The sequence below is a fragment of the Lissotriton helveticus genome, chromosome 4_2 (assembly GCF_964261635.1).
Source record: "Lissotriton helveticus chromosome 4_2, aLisHel1.1, whole genome shotgun sequence".
Classification (NCBI taxonomy): Eukaryota; Metazoa; Chordata; class Amphibia; order Caudata; family Salamandridae; genus Lissotriton; species Lissotriton helveticus.
The window spans coordinates 143,346,514-143,363,792 of NC_136064.1; the positions used below are offsets into that span (position 1 = coordinate 143,346,514).

General features: G+C 45.6%; 1 protein-coding gene across 1 annotated transcript in view; it reads left to right on the forward strand.

Moving 5' to 3' along the window:
• LOC144751988 (vomeronasal type-2 receptor 116-like) overlaps positions 1-17,279 on the forward strand; it is a 55,465-nt gene that overhangs the window by 2,415 nt on the left and 35,771 nt on the right. Inside the window, exons 3-4 of the mRNA XM_078639946.1 lie at positions 9,914-10,141; positions 16,459-16,509. Coding sequence (XP_078496072.1) covers positions 9,914-10,141; positions 16,459-16,509 — 279 coding nt within the window. The remainder of the gene's footprint in view (positions 1-9,913; positions 10,142-16,458; positions 16,510-17,279) is intronic.

Here is a 17,279-nt window from a genome sequence, read left to right on the forward strand (position 1 = left end):
CCATCTCACCCTCAATCTAACACTCCCACTGCAGTTGACCCACCCCCTCCATCTTACCCTAATACTGCAATTGTTCCACCTCTCTCCTGATTCCATCCCTCCAAAATCCAACCCAGTCCTCCCTGGTCATGTCCCTTTGGTGCTTGGATTGATGGCCCTCCTGTGAGAGGTGTCCCTTTGCAGGAGAAGTGCAGGCAAGCGCTGATGGCGAAGAACTTTGTGGGCCATGTGCAATATTCATTTGGACTGGCCATTGGCCCTTTTGCTTCAGTCACAAAAAGATGTGTTTGCTGAATAAGCATTTTTTGTTTTTCAATTTCATATTTCTCTGTCAACAAAATGGATTTGTGGTAAACGGTCATTGTTGTGTCTTTTGTGATGTAGGGCTACAATGATGTTAGTATGGCATGGATTTCCTAGAAACCATTCAAGCTCTTGATATGTATGTGTCCTAGCTATTTTGTGCCCCCGTTGGCTAAATGTCAATGTCACTATTGGCTTTGTCTGCGAGTGTGAAATAAAGTCTCAAACATTTGTTTAGGAAAACACACTTCCCCATGGTTCATGCTCTCAGATGTCAACATAGTGCAATGTGCAACAGCTTAGGAGACACATGATGCATATGTATGTGATGTGCAGAAAGACAACTGTCTCACCAAGACATTTGGATACATGTGGAATTTGACTACGTGATAGTGACTTAGGACACACACTGCAAGCATTACAACACATGCCATTACCCCGCATGCCGTTGCAACGCAAAAGGTGTGTAGTAGGGGGTAAAAGGTATTGGATTTAACTCTAACACCTTCCCTACTGTTGCACACACTGGAGTTGGAATAGTAAATTAAACTATTCCAACTTCCAGCGCACGCCCAAGAGCAAGTCGGGGTAAAGATTTTCATTTTAAAGGCATGCAGGGTAATGGCATGCGTTGTAAAATCATACAACCAGGACACACTTGTAAACAACGTAATGGTACAAGTTGTGTATGTGACTTGATAGTGGTGGGCCCATGTCTGTGTCTTCGATACATCTGGTAGACTAGTGTTAATGACAAATATGCCACAGGTGGCATGTTATTGTAGGCCAATGCCCTTCGAGGCTGTGTACCCATGTTATACATTTCCTGTGCCCATGGTGAGTGGAGTGTAAGGTGGGCATTCTTCTGACATTGCACCAACACTGTTGCCTCCCAGGACTCCACTTACTGCAGATAATCTTGTGAGGCGAGGTGTCTGTGGTCTGTATTGTCCAGGGCCTGTACAATGAGATATTAGTCATTCCATCCTGACTTTGTTTGGGGACATCATGTGGATGGTGTGTGTCCAGGCCATGTCTCAATAAATTACATTTTTTTTCTGTCCTTACAGAGACACACTTGTTGTAGGTGTTAGTTGGATGTGTACACAGCATATGGTGCATGAATGGTTGTCACACAATTAGAATGCTAGTGATGTAATGCGATGATTGTAGATTTGTACAGTACCTAGCATTGAAATATGCATCTCATTGTTGTCTCATGTCACAATTAGAGTATGATAGTCTGGCCATCTCCCATTCTTGCAAATGTACCCTGGCCACATCATGATCATGTGCAGTTCCTTTGGATTCTGCATTGGGGCAGACAAAGCCCCGCCTTTGCTTCTACAGCCAGATATATTATGTACCAGACCAGAGGCAGGTAAGCAAAGTATTAAGATATATGGTCTATCCCAGGCTGATGTAAGTTTCAATATGATATCCAAGATTTACAATGAGTGTTTGGGTGTGTCTAGATGGCCAGAGAGGAGTGAGGATGTTTGGCTAGCTAATTTTAACCAAAGCACGATGCGTGGTACTTCAAGCGTGTGCATTTGATGTAAATTCAACTTGTTTTTTGCATTGTGTTAATCTTTATGTTGTTGCTTCAACAAGACATACAGTATACTCTGGTTTGCCAAGTGTTTGTTGAGTGCTGTCATAGGGATGTGTATCATGAGTATGTGTCTACCTTTTCCACCCAACTGAGCGACTTTCTAGTGCATTTCACATATGTGCACAAATTCTAAATGTTGTTGTTTCGGGCATATGGTTCAGAGATGGGATATGACACGCCCAAACATTCCACCTGAGAGGGCAGACAGTTTGTATTTGCCAGAGGCTGTAATAGTGATATAACTTAGGTGACTCACATGTGAATTAGCTACATATGGATTACTGGCTGTCACAAGACTGTCAGGAATGGGTTTTGCTTGTTGTGTCCAAAGGGTTTCATCAAATTGTTCAGGTACAATACTGGGTGCTGCATGGTCTTTGTGTGCCATTTATGTTTCAGACATTTATGCAAAGTCTAAACATTTCAAAGTGTAATTTATGGTGTCCATCTAATTGTCTGGTTGGGAATGCTAGGCTATGTCAAGTCCTGTTAGTACAGTCTGAGTGAATGAGATTCATGTGTGCTTGGACATCCAATGCCCCTTCTAGCCCCCTCTTGTGACACACATGAAGGTATACCTATTCAGTACGACAGAACACTGCAACAATCTCCTTCTTGGCTCGGTTCATGCGAGCAGTCTGAACCTCAGTTGTCAGTAACAGGAATGATGTGGAGTTGATTTAGTTGAGGGTGGATGCTGTGGGCCAGTCTGGCCTGACGCAGTCCTTGGACAGCTGTCCGGGGTCACAAAAATGCAGAGCCCAGCAACTGAACACTGCCTTTAGCAGGCAGTCACTGTTAACATCTACAGGTAGACAGACCACGCCCTTAGATTTGCATCCATAGTGCATATGGGTGATGTTCAATCAACATGCAACAACCCTCACCTGGGACACTTAGGAATGGGCTGAGATGTCAATGTATTTGGAAGAAATATCCCTCAATGGATTGTTGATTTTTAAATCTGCATTTCCTTTCATGCCACCCTTGACTTAGGGTCACACGTCACTCAGCGTACACAACACATTGTCATCCTTACTGCATTTGACCACATCACTTGTGATTGCTATAGATGTGACTGCAATCTGCCCCTACCTGGTTGAACATTGGGGGATCCTATGGTACACTCCCACTACTAAAGCCTGACCACATTAATGTAAATTGTAGCACTTTGGCTACTACTCAACAGGGGTGAGTGCTGAGTGAGAAGAGTTGGAATGGTTGAGTTTTGTGATTTTTTGCACACTTTTCCTCTTACAACTGTTGTTTCTATACAAGCTAGGACTTTTCTACTTTAACCACACCTCATTCGTAGTTGAGCATATGATTTGTATGTTTGTTGTCATTTGTGTATAGATGACAGTGGATTACTTTTGACCTAGGCTTGATGCTGGCCAAGGTCACACAGAGATGAACTTGCAGTGCTGTTATGTCAAGTGGATTACCCTGTCTAACACGTGGTAAGCCGAGTGGACAGTGTGCTCTGTCTTGCTGTGGGCCTGTCTGTTGTGCGTATTTATTAGGAGCCTGTGTTACACACATGCACTAAGATGACAGACAGGGGAGGAAGTGAATGTTGGAATGTGAGGCCTAGCCAGCGGCGTGTTTAGCAAGGTTGATGTTGCATGGGCTGAGCCAAGTTAACAAGGGTAGAGATGAGAGAGCCATGTATATCCATTTTGAAAATGGAGTGGAGGCTCAGACGTATTGAAGGAAGAACAAGTTAGGATTTTAATGAGAGTGGAAGGGGACGCGTCTACCTGCTGGGGCCACAAATCTTTGCAGCCACACACCCTGGTGGAATTTCTGTCCCAGGGTGTAATTTGCCTTTGTGCCACAGCTGGGGGGTGCAAACTTGTGCTGCCTTACACCTGGTGAGACTCCCTGTCCTAGAGTGTAACCTGCCCTTGAGCCTCTGCCGTGGGGAGGCGTGACCAACGTGCATAAAGCGTTGTCTCTTCCTCCACAGTGTGGATGCTTCCACCTACTGGGGCCACAAACCTTTGCAGCTGCACACCCTGGTGGGACTCCTGCCCCAGGGTGAAACCTGCCCAAGAGCCGCTGCAGTTGGGGAGGCGTGACCAACACGCATTAAGCACTGCCTGTCCCCCTGCTGTGCAAGATGCATGCGGGCCGTGCCCAGGCAAAGCCCAGGGCAAGGGCGGGCCTATCTCTGTCCATCATAGCCCGGAAGAGGCTGGGCCGGGCCACCCCTCTTACTTCTGTACTTCAGGGCTCACTTCAAGGTACTGTGTGTGTGGTACCCTATTTATTTTTTTGTTGGCTTTTCCCCATTGGCTGTTGTGGCTCGGGGCCTTGTTTTCTCTCCCCCAAGCCTGCACAAACAAGACACAAGGCATTGTGTCCATTGAAAACTAAGGCTTTATCTGCACCCCTTCTTGGGTGCTTTGGTTTGGAAGTTCATCTTCTTCGCTTGTATCTCCCTTCTCAGTCTTTTCCATGTCTGCCGGAAGCCCCATGGAGAAATGGAAGGTTGCGGAGGGGGTGACATGGGCCGGTGGAGTATACAAAGCAGTAAATAAATCCAAGAAGGCACAGAGCCCTGTAAAGGGGAGCTGTGTCCTTGATCATACTGATGATTTACTGTTTGAGTGGGAGGGACTACAGGCTCCAGCTGCTGCTGACTCTGTACCTAGATATAAGACCTCCACAGCTCACAGAACTTTTGCTAAAGAAGGGTGTATAGACAACATGTTCAGAAAGGTTAACAATGGTACTGGCGCCCAGCCCTGGGAAACCTATGTAATACCCCTGGATGAGTCACAAAATATAACCACTGACATATCAACATCTACTAGTGAGTTCCCATGTAGCAATAGATTTTCACCTCTGTTAGATCTGCCAGAAATGAGCGTTGTTACTGAGGTACCAGATGGAAGGGGTAAAGCTAAAAAAGGAAGTTCCTCCCCGTCCATTGATGTAGTCCAAGTTAATCCTGAAGCTACTAGATCTATATCTGACTTTCGTAAGGAGGTTTGTGCCCTGAAAACCACAATTGGAACACTAACCGGGCTTATTCATAAGTTGCTACTCAGGCTTGGGGAATCCAATAGTGAAGGCATAGAACCTGGTCTCTAACAGATGAGGGATGTTGCCATTAGGAGACAGTTGTTACATACAGTTGCACATGACACTCCCCTGGTATCGACTACAAACATTTTCTGAATAATTACACAACAAGAATGGTTGAATATGTCGTGGGGGGTCAACTAGGTCAAATAGCATATGAGGCAACATGAAGACATTTGCAACCTCAACCTAGAGAAAATACGAGGCGTGATATGCCACATCACTGGAAAGGACCCTCTACGTCTCTCACTACCCAGTTTAAAACAATCTACATGATTAATGGTCCTAAATTTAAATATTCCACATGGTATGAGAATGAGGAATCCCTAAATAATAAGTCTATTCATTCAATAAGGCATGTTTGAGGGTGCAGATCCATGCATAGGAAAGACATACTTCATGCAAAGGGATGTGTTTAAGCTAATACCACTACAGACGCCATAGAGCTGACCCTAGCTGATGAGACTTTAGTGTTTAATCTTATTGCCATGGAAGTTAGGACCTTTCCCCCACCCAAGTCAAATATCCTTTTCAAAATACAGTTGGCAACCTTAACCCCCTCGTGTAACTCTAATTTGCAGCCTAAGAGGATTTCTCCATCGTCCCCTTTAGCGGATATTGACTGACTGCAGCCCAATTTTGCCCTTAAGCTTACAGATCTTCCAACAATCAAGCGTTATTGAGGTCATCAAACTGTAGGGCTGGTCCAAATTCCCCTGTGCAACTAATTTTTTTTTTTTTATTTCTCATAAAGCGCTAACAATCATCCAGAGTAGGGAATAATCTGGGAAGATGTAACTCATAGCCAGGATAGCATTAACACCAATCTTAACGTGGCACTTGCTTATGAGGAAAGGGGTCTGGAGATCTTTCCCCACTCTTTACTCGAGTTGCCCACAAGCCATCACCTGTTTAAACTAATTTCATGGAAGGTGGCCGGAATTAGAAGTAAACTGTATCTACCCCATTGGGTACAGCTGGTTCAATCCCACGATATATGTATCTTGCAAGAAACATGAAGCTTAACTCCAACGTTTATGCCAGGCTATGTGGCATTTGTGTCTGTCCACAACAGCATCAGATAAGGGCCACCCACCAGGTGGAATGCTGAAATGGATCAACTGCAGAACTGAGGAGCTATCCACAAACAGCCCTGACATTCAATCTCTTAGCTTGAAAGGCAACTCCAGCTACGTTGGAGATTTCTAGAATATGAATGCCAGAGGTACCAGAGGGGGAACTAAATCCTTTAATTGCAGGTCTTGGAAGAGCTCCTAGGTAATAGGCAATCTCCTGATTGTTGGGAGCGATTTTAACACAACTTTTGAACCTCTGGATGAGGATGACATCCTTGATCTGGCATGTCCCTTTGCTTAACCTTCCTCTGATTAAGAGATGGTCCCAACCGGCTTTGCAACTAAACAACACTGACTGTTGAACATAGATTAATGGCCACCAATGGCAGGACCGTATCAGATAGAGAAGGTAAACTGACCTTCATTGGCCCAACAGGAGCTAGCCGTAGTGACTATCTTCTAGTAGATCTTAGGTTGTGGCCCACACTACTTGATATGGTTATAATTAAGAACATTGATCATGACCACAACCCACTTAGTCTGGAGCTAGTCACTCCTTTCAAGGGATTTATAGTGCTCCTAGGAGCAATCAGATCACAAAAGAGGTACTACACACTAATGATAAAGGTCACCTCAAATAGCCCACAGTCTTGGGGGATGAAATTAAACTTAATAAAATTTAAGCAGGATTTACTTGTTCAGATGCCAGAGGTTCACTCCTATTCTGAGGGCACAGTAAATGTGGACGATGCTAGTGGGTTACATGCAAAGTTCTTTGATAAACTTACAGTATATTTTGTTGTTAATTCCAAACGTACATATTTCAGTGATGGGGAATAAGTTGAACTCATTGTTCTCAAGTTAGTGTATATCCTTAAAGAATCAACCGGTTAGAGCTATTAAAACCACAAATGTACCCCTAGTATGAGATCTAAGGAGCTTGTAGAAACTAGCTATAAAGAAGGCCAAGTGGAATTGGGATGAGGAAATGTAGAAGCAAATTGGGGAGGTGTGCCCCCAGAAAGATCTCAGGAAATGTTAGTTTCTTGTAGAGAGTGGTAATTTGAATATGTTACAGCTAGGGGATGGCAGGAATACGTTGGTGCCCACTACTCTACTATCACTAACTATACTAAAGGGATGTCTCTCTTATATCTACCCCCAAATCCAGCAAGGGTTATTTTTACCAAGAAAGAAATAGAAACCTCAGTCGAATCCATTGTGCCCTCTAAAGCTCCAGGACCGGATGAAATTCCCGGAGTAATTCGTTGAATTACATGCTGTCACTTTTTAATGGCATTGCAGTGGGTGCCCACATTTTGGACTCATGGGAGGGAGCTGAGTTTACCAATTTTTAAAAAAGGGGACCAAAACAATCTGGCCAACTCCAGGTCTATCAGTTTGATAGACTGTATGCAGAAGGTATTCAGCCATACCGTTCTAGCAAGAAACCTGGACTGGATGGCAGAGAAAATCCTATTGTCCCACATCCAGTAGTGAGACTGTTGTCAGTGGCGGTCTAACTGCCATCAGAACCATCTCCACCGCCCGCCACATTAGGATGGCGGATGGTGTGATGGTGGTCAGAAACACTGACCGCCATGCATCCGACGGGCTCCTCTTAGCCAACCGATGCTTCAAGGGTCTCGCAATCCCTGCAATTGTGGTGGTGCCTACCAGGCAAAGCCTTATGGTTTACGATGTCCCTCCCCACCAGCCTATTCATGGCAGTTCACCCACCATGGAAAGGCTGGTAGAAAGGGACAGTGCAGGCCCGTGGATGGCCCCTCTTCTCCCCTGGCCCTCCGAAGTGGGCACTGGGGGGCACCACATGTCCTGGCACCATGTGGCTCCCACATAGTGCAGGGAAATGTCAAGGGACCACTTTTTTATTGCGGCGGGGGATGCAGCCAGCAGCACCCACTGCAATACAAAAGATTGGCCATCATAATCAGCCCCAACATTTTTTAAACTTTGTGAACTAACATCATACTTACTGAAAATGCTTACCTATACTTTCCATTATGTGTAGCGATGGCATGCCTGGTAAGGACCAGCCGGGGTCTCTGCAGGTAACACCGGTGGGGTGGTGGGGCCATGTGAGGGACGATTTCGAGGGACGATGCAGGGGGAAAATGAATTATTTATTTAATTTTCCATCCACCTCATCCCTCCGAATCCTCCCCCACCCGGCCCCACCACCTTACAGCTGTTACCTGCACGGACCGCAGCTGGTAAATACATGCATGGTAAAGGCATGTATCTGGTTAAAGGCATTGCATGGTAAAAACTGTGTGGTAAAGGTAGTTTCCCCAAATAGAGCACAGGGACATCATTTAGAGGTAGCCAGGGTTCCCAGCAGTATTGACTTCTAGCATGCTCTTTTCTTCTCAAGGCACTTCCTTTGCGACTCCTGGCCTCAAGGTTTGCACCCTCTGAGACCAGGGTTCACAAAGGAAGAGCCAGGAGTAGCAGGGAAAAAGATAGAAGTGACAGCTGCGACCCCTGACACCCCTGACTATCTGCATAATATGTCCATGATAGAGCCTTTGAGAAAATCCATATTCTGCAGCAGACTACTTACCTATTCTAGTGAGATAAAAACTATTTTTAAACCATCCTCATCCTATACAATATTAACCTACTGATCTACGTCACACACACCCCCACCCCTGAGGGTAGAATGTCAAAATATTGTATTCTAAGATATTGTCTAACCTAAATTTGTTATCATAAACAGTGGTGTTACACTGGGTGTAGATTATTCTAGTGTCAGACCTGCATGGTGGCAAACCCCCAAACACAGATACATTCTGCACAAAGAGCAAAGGGACCAAGTAATTAGGGAGGGTGGGTGTCACTATATATTAGTGTCACATGGCTCAGTTAGGCTGGGAAGACACACTGCCATTTTAACATGTACATGTTTCTGAAGTTGCCTTCTCTATCTCACATGAGTTTTTACACACATTTGCTTGCATCACGGGGTATGGTTAGTGTCTCTGAAACCATATTGCTTACAAAACCACTTTGTAAATACACTATCACGACACTTTGAACATTTAGTTCAAGGCCGCAACGCACACTCTGCAAATGTTGCTTTTTGTTATTTCGTCCATGAGGCTGCAGTGGTATGTGTCAGCTCAGCACGGAAGAATGAATCCCATTGTTATAACTTCTCGCTAGAGTGAAGGGGGTGGTCCTCAAATAGAGGGGGACGCTTTGTTAGATCTAGGTTGTCACGTGGCAGGTATAATAAATACTAGAAACACAAAAACAAACAAACCCCTTCTATAGATTCTTATATTGTGAGAAGCACTCATCCTGTCATATGGTTGATAACCCAGTATTGGATGATCCTGAAGTTTTATACATAAAGCATCTTAATGCATCACCGCTGCTGCACGGATCAGAACCGATGCATCCCCTTTTCTGCACCCGCATTCTTGCCATCGAGAGGACAGACTCAGATTAAACCTCTGATCTGTCAGATGGAAGGAGGTCAGTTGAAGTTGGATGACTGGAGTTACTGTGCATAGTGTTCATCATTGTGAAACCAAACCAGAAACTGAACAGGGAAGCAGAAACGATTTCACACCTGTCCGCGTTAGGTGCATATGAGGGTAACACGTCAAGTGCATGGACCAGTGGTCTCCTCACCACAAGGTGCATGAACTAGTGTTCTGTGTATGTTTGGATTTCATTTGCTAGTTAATATTTCTTCACAACCTCCAGCCAACTATTACCTGCTACATACACAAACCATACTGATCAAGAAGATGAAACAAGGGAATGTGTTCATTAGCACTCCTTTTGTTTCTAATTTCAGATGCTGCAGTACGTGAGGCGTGTGCGCTTTAACACCAGCTCTGGAGAGGAAATCTTCTTTGATAAAAATGGCGATGTGCCGGCGGTGTTTGATTTTATAAACATCCAGATCTCCCCTGAAGGCTTCATGAGGCTGGTGAAGGTGGGGACCTATGACTCCAGCGCCCCCGAAGGGAGGCAGATCAGGGTGGAAGACGATGTCATGATGTGGAACACAGGAGACAACCAGGTGAGGATCTGTGAGAGAAAGGGGCAGGTACTACCACCTGATGGACCAGATAGATGCCACATATGATGGTCTGGACTTCGACTTGCATAAATTCCACGCATATTGATAAACAGATCCCACAGTCGAGCATTCTCCTCCATCCCTCCTAAAATATGAAATGCCCCACCACTACACAAAAATGACTCCTCACTTTTTGAGTTCCGCAAAAAGCTGCAGACCTGGCTTTTTGAGCAGTCCCACAATCCCCTACCTGTACCTTGACTCACACCTGCTCGGTGCCTGGATCCTGTCCGGGTGCTATTGTTCTCTAGAAATCTGCATAACATAACATAACATGAAAAATAACATAACATAACATAATCTACCATAACATAGCAATACATAATATATAATAATCATAACTTAACATAATCATAACATAACAATATATAGCATAGCATAACATAACATTGCATAGCATAGCATAACATGACATAACGTAGCATAAGAAAGCATAGCACATCATAGCATATCATAATATAACATAATATGACATAGCATAACATAACAATATGTAACATAGCATAACATAAAATAACATGACATAGCATGGCATAATAATAACATAACATAACATAACAAAATAACATAACAGCATAACATAACATAACGTAATCTAACATAGCATAACATAACACAACATAATATTACATAGCATAGCTTAACATAACATAACATTACATAACATTGCATAGCATCGCATAACATATTATAGAATACCATACCATGACATAGCATAGCATATCATAGCATAACATAATAACATAACATAACATAACAGTACATTTCTTAGCATAGCATAACATAATATACCATAACATATTTACATAGTGTAGCTTAACATAACATTACATAACATAACATAACATAACATAACATACCATAATCTAACATAAAATACCATTACCTAACATACCATAGCATAATTTAACATAACATAGCATAACATAGCATAGCATAACATGACATAACATAGCATACGATAGCATAGCACAGCATAACATAGAATCAGATGATATATTATAACATAAGATAACATAACATTACATAAAATAACATTACATAAACATAACATACCATAACATAACATACCATACCATTTCGTAGCATATCATAACAGAATATTTCATAGCATTACATAAGGTAACATAACATAGCATAAGATTAGTGTGGCGGGGCAAGATGGCGGCTGACTGATCAGAGGAAATTCGATGCCCTCTGTCCTGCTCCCAGCCTCATGGAAATCCCCTCTTGAATGGACTAAAAGACTAAAAGAAGCATAAGTGAAAATAATAAAATTAACTCCTAGATTGGGATAAGCACGCAAATGCGAAGAATGGATCCTCCTTATCAGGAGATGGACCGGTGTCCCAGCTTTGTGGTGAGGGCTTTGTTGGCTGGAGCAGCATGTGGCGCCTCTCGTTAGAGGCGCCACATTTCTAGCAATCTGGACCCGCTGGAGACTACTGCAGGCAGCGGACATGGCCCCAACAGTGATCAGAGCACCAAAGGATGCTGTGGGAGATCCTGGAGGGGCAGCGCAGGCCATGGATACCTGCGCAGTAATGCAGATGGGAGAGTGGAGGAGGCTGACCCGAAGCCTGCCAAGGAGCGGGTCTTAGAGGGGCACTCTGACAGCTGAACCCGAAGACCGGGGAAGCAGCCGCTCATTGTGGAAGTGTTCACCAGTGGTGCGGTGGCAACCGAAGGGTCCATGATTCATTCTGGTGTTTTGCCAGTCTCAGCGGAAATGGAAAGGGAGAGTGATGGAGCAGATTCCTCCAGTCTCAACCTTGTAGCTGCAACCCTCAGTAGCAGATGGGCCAGTACAATCCCTGCCAGTTGAGAAGATTGAAGAGCGGATCCAGGAACAGGAAGAACAGCAGGAGCAGCAGCGCGGCCTACCCGGCAGGACATAGATCAAGCAGGGGGGGTCACAGAATGAGAGACTGAGAGGAGACAGAGCACCTAAACAGGCAGGTAACGAAAAGCTTGCACCTCTACCAGGCAGTTTGTCATTATTAGCTGAAACTGAATTTGCTATTAAAAATATCATTATGAGTGAAACTGATCCACAACACACTCCCATAAGCACTTTCCAGACCTGGGTGTTAGCACACCAAGGGCAGCTGCGCAAACTGTTGCAGAAGGACCCAATAGGATCACTGGATTTTAAGGGGGTTTCTCACTCACAGATGGGGAGCGATGTTGTCTGTCTGAGGTGGAGCGGAAGGGCGTTCCATGCTTTGGCAGCGAGGAAGGAGAAGGAGCGGCCTCCCGATCTGGTCTTTCTGGTGAGGGGGACCACGGCGTAGGAGAGCTGGGCTGATCGTAGGGTCCTTTGGGGTGCGTGGAATTTGAGTCGGCTGTTCAGGTATGCTGGTCCGGTGCCGTGGAGGGCCTTGTGTGCGTGGGTGATTATCTTAAAGGTGATTCTCGCCTCGACGGGGAGCCAGTGGAGTGTGCGCAGGTGCTGGGTGATGTGGCAGTGTTTTGGCAGGTTGAGGACCAGTCTTGCGGCGTTCTGGATGTTCTGTAGCTTGCGGATGAGGTTTTTGTTTATTTCGGCGTAGAGCGTGTTGCCGTAGTCGAGTCTGCTGGTGACCAGGGCGTGAGTGACTGTCTTTTGGTGTTCGAGGAGGATCCTTTTGAAGGTCTTACGAAGGAGGCGGAGGGTGTGGAAGCAGGAAGATGAGACAGAGTTGATCTGGCGGTCCATTTTGCGCTCGGAGTCCAGGATGATTCCCAGGTTGCGTGCGTGGTCTGTGGGGGTTGGCGGGTTTCCGAGGGCGGTGGGCCACCAGGTGTCGCTCCAGGCGTCGGGGTTTGGGCCCATGATGAGTACTTCTGTTTTGTTGGTGTTTAGTTGTAGGCAGCTGTTTTTCATCCATTTGGCGACGGCTTCCATGCCTTCTCGAAAGTTGCGTCTGGCGGTGTTGGGCTCGTTGGATAGGGAGAGGATGAGCTGGGTGTCGTCTGCGTATGACACGATGTTGAGTCCGTAGGTTCTGACGATGGGGGCAAGTGGAGCCATGTAGACGTTGAAGAGCGTCGGACTGAGGGAGGAGCCCTGGGGGACTCCGCATGTGGTAGGTGTGGGGTCCGAGAGGAAAGGGGGGAGTCAGACCCGCTGCGTCCTGCCGGAGAGGAAGGAGCATATCCAGTTGAGGGCCTTGTCCAGGATTCCTGCGTCATAGAGTCTGCGTATTAGGGTGCGGTGGGAGACTGTGTCGAACGCCGCTGATAGGTCGAGGAGGATGAGGGCTACTGTTTCTCCTTTGTCCAGTAGAGTGCGGATGTCGTCTGTTGCGGCGAGGAGGGTGGTTTCCGTACTGTGGTTTTTTCTGAAGCCGGATTGGGAGGAGTCGAGGATGTTGTGTTCTTCAATGAATGTGGCGAGTTGGCTGTTGATGGCTTTCTCGATGACTTTAGCTGGGAACGGGAGCAGGGAGATGGGTCTGTAGTTTTTGAGGTCGGTGGGGTCCGCTGAGGGTTTCTTTAGGAGGGGGTTCACCTCGGCGTGTTTCCAGTCGTCGGGGAACGAGGCAGTCGCCAGGGAGCGGTTGATGGTGTGGCGGAGCATGGGTGCGATGGTGTCGGCGGCTCTGTTGAAGATGTGGTGGGAGCAGGGGTCCATTGGGGCCCCTGAGTGGATTGACTTCATTGTCTTCAGTGTGTCTTCGGTGGTGAGGGCTGTCCAGTCATCAATCGATGGTTTCCGGGTGTCGGGGGTGGTTGGTGAGGGTTCAGTGTGTTGGTTGTCTTCGTTGAAGTTGTCGTAGATGCTCTTGATTTTGTGATGGAAAAAGGTGCTAACACAATAGAAAAGTTGCCTAGACTGTTCTCAGATCACATTTCTTTAGTATTAACTGGTAACTTCAGGGGGGTGGAGAGGAAAAGCTCAGTATGGACATTTGAGAGAGGCTTGTTAAAAGACTATATTGCATACATGAATCCTTAAGTGGATGCTTTAAATTTTTGAGGTGATGTCCTCGGTGGTGGCTGGGGTACAGGAGGAGGAGATGCTGTATCCGTTGGCATTGCTGGGGAGGATGGTAGCTATTGTGTCCAGTGTTTGGTAATTGAAGTGGTCATAGAGGCCCTTGATTTTCAGATGGAAGAGAGATCCGAGCTTGTCGCAGAGGGCCTGGGAGGGGGTGATGTCTGTGATTTGCTGGGGGGCTTGGTGAATTCCTGGATGATGTTGAAGAGTTCTTTGAGTTGTTTGAGTTGGTGAAGATCTTGTTCCGGATGAAGGTTCTTTTGGTGGATCTGATGCTTTTGTGGTATTCTGTCATGGCTGTCTTGTAGGTGGTGTGATCTTCAGGGTTTTGCTGTTTCTCCAGTTTTTCTCGAGAAGTCTACAGGTCTGTTTGGATTCTTGGTGGTAGGAGGTGAACCATGTGGTTTTTCTGGGATGCTGTCTGTTGGTGTTACGTAGGGGTGCACTTCCTCTGCGAAGTTGGAGATCCATATTTGGAGTTCTTTGGCTGCGAGGTTGCCGTCAGTCAAGGAGGTGGGGGCATCACGGTTGACGGTGTGGTTGAGTTGTTCATCTGTGATTTTGCTCCAGTTTCTTTGTGGAGGGTGTGCTGCAGGTTTGGGTGGTGTGGGTTTATTGACAAGGAGGTGTATGCTGTGGTGGTCCGTCCAGGGGCGTTGCATGGTATGGCTGAAGTGAATTTTGTTGCCTCCTGCGAAGATGGGGTCGAAGGTGTGTCCTGCCTTATGGATGGGCGTGGTGACGAGCTGTTTCATGCTGATGTTGGAGAGGTTGTCCATTAGAGTGGTGGAGTTGGGGGTCAGTGGGGTTGTCAAGGTGGAATTTCAGGTCTCAGATGAGTATGTAGTCCATGGAGGCAACGGCATGGAGTGCGATGAGGTCAGCAATGGTTGCAGCAAACAAGGCGTGAGGTCCAGGGGGTCTGTAGGTGAGTGTGCTGTGGGGAGAGGTACTGGATGTGTGTGCGGCCCGAACGTTGATACGCATACCATGCGTTCCGTGGGTGTTTTCTCTTTCTTTTGCAGCAAATGTTCTCTTGGCGTCCATCTGGCCCTCTTCATTGACTGTTTAAGGAGCTTACGTGGATAGCCTCTTTCTGTGAGCTTCTGAACCAGGGCATGACCATGTGTTTCAAAATCCTGAGTCCTTGAGCAATTCCTCAATGACTTCACCAACTGCAAAACAAGATACGCAGTGTATGCAATTGTCTGTCCCTGCAATAAGGTGTACATCGGAAAAACCACACAAGAGGTGCGCCAACGCATCATCCAGCATCGCTCGAGAATTAACAACAAGGTACTCACGGCACCGTTGGTATCACACTTCTTGCAAAAAAAGCATTCAGTGAATGATTTGAAATGGACAATTCTCTCGGTCATCAAGAATGCAGTAGTAGCAGGTGGCGATCCGGACACTCGATTGTCACATAAAGAAGCCTATCTAATTCTTAAATTCGATACGGCAATGACAGGACTGAACGATTTAAATGAATTGAGCAACCTGTGAGATCTCGGTCCGCCCTCATTTTTTATGCAACCATTATCTGCTGTTCAAACGTGCTGCTCGTCTGACTTGTTGTATATATTTGTAAATACGAAGAATTCTAAACCCCCACTTACAATGTCATTTTAATTGTTGACAGTGCAAGCTACCTAGCGTGTGCCCCGCTCTGACCCCCTCTGTAACAAAGCAACTACGTTTCGCACTACAATTCCCAAACTACATTGCAATTTGAGCACCTTTAAATAGGCTTAGACACGCCTCTCGAGCCATCACGTGTCACCCTTGGCGAGATGATGGATGCAGAGCAGTAAATGTGGAAGCAACTTTTTTCAAGTAAGATCCCAAAAAACACCGTTTTCGAGTGTGTCTTCGAATCAGTTCACCCAGGGGGACCCCTAACCTTACGCCCTTTTTCATTACAGTTGCAATCCGAGTGCGGCGGCTGCCGCCTGACACAATTTACGGATCAAGCGAGATTCGAATCTCGTGAAGGTAGACATTTTCTAACAGCTGCCGGCCGGTGTAACGAGAACGTTTTTGAATAGGCACATTAATGCCTTGTTTGGCAAATGGTAATAGGTCCGTGTTACTTCTAGATTTTAGGCATACCGAAGACTCGAGCAAAGACCCTGCACCCACCACTGTTCGTCTGTACCAGCCCTCTTAAAGAATACAGGTAGGAATTCCTGCTTTTAAAAGGGGTCACACCTTAGAGCATAGCTTGCCACTGAGTAACTACAATAGACCTCTCTGTGTTTTTTTACATTCACAGAAGACGTACGGGCGAATCATTACAGTTTACGACCCCTACGGGCTAAAAAAGGTAAAAAAAAAAAACAAATTGTCGGAGTCTGTTAGTTCCCTACAAGGGAGTCCTCACACTTACACTTCACTATTATTTTTGCTTCACAGCGACAATAACCCCCAGTCCATGTCCTGAGGAGATCCCTCCAAATCATATTGGGATCGAAACACGTTGACAACCCGCCACCCAAGATTAGACAAAGATTAGAAGGGGCTACATAGGGACAAGATTATATATGTTTGTACATACCCTACCTTTCAAAACCCCTATACGTAGCACCCTCAATGAATGCAATTTTATGTCTTAGGTTGGTGTTGACAAGGAGGCTTGATTTATAAACAGTGTGTCCACTTGTCAGTTTCATTTTTATCAAGGACTGGTGCCTCATAACCGATTTAGTAAGAGGCATGTTTCAGTTGTGTATGTAATCATTGTTTTGTGATGTTTGCCACAGAATTGGTTCATTTATGCTTCACTTTGTAAAACGGTATATATATGTCACTTATTGTGTTTTCCTTGATGACAAAAGACGAGTTTTTCAAAAATATTCTATATAAAGCATGAATTTGTTTAACTAAAGTTGTCCGACCTAGTAATTCACAAAACTGGGCGGGGTATTAGTTCAAATAGAGCCTGTCGGGCCAAGTGTTTTTGTTTATTGCATCCTACAGCAGCAGGGAGTTATCAAGGGACTCCTGCAGAGCACACATCAAAGGTAGTCTTTCAAGGGTATCCAGATGTTTAATGTATGCTGATCAGAATAGATGCAGCCCTAAGAGATTTGAAGT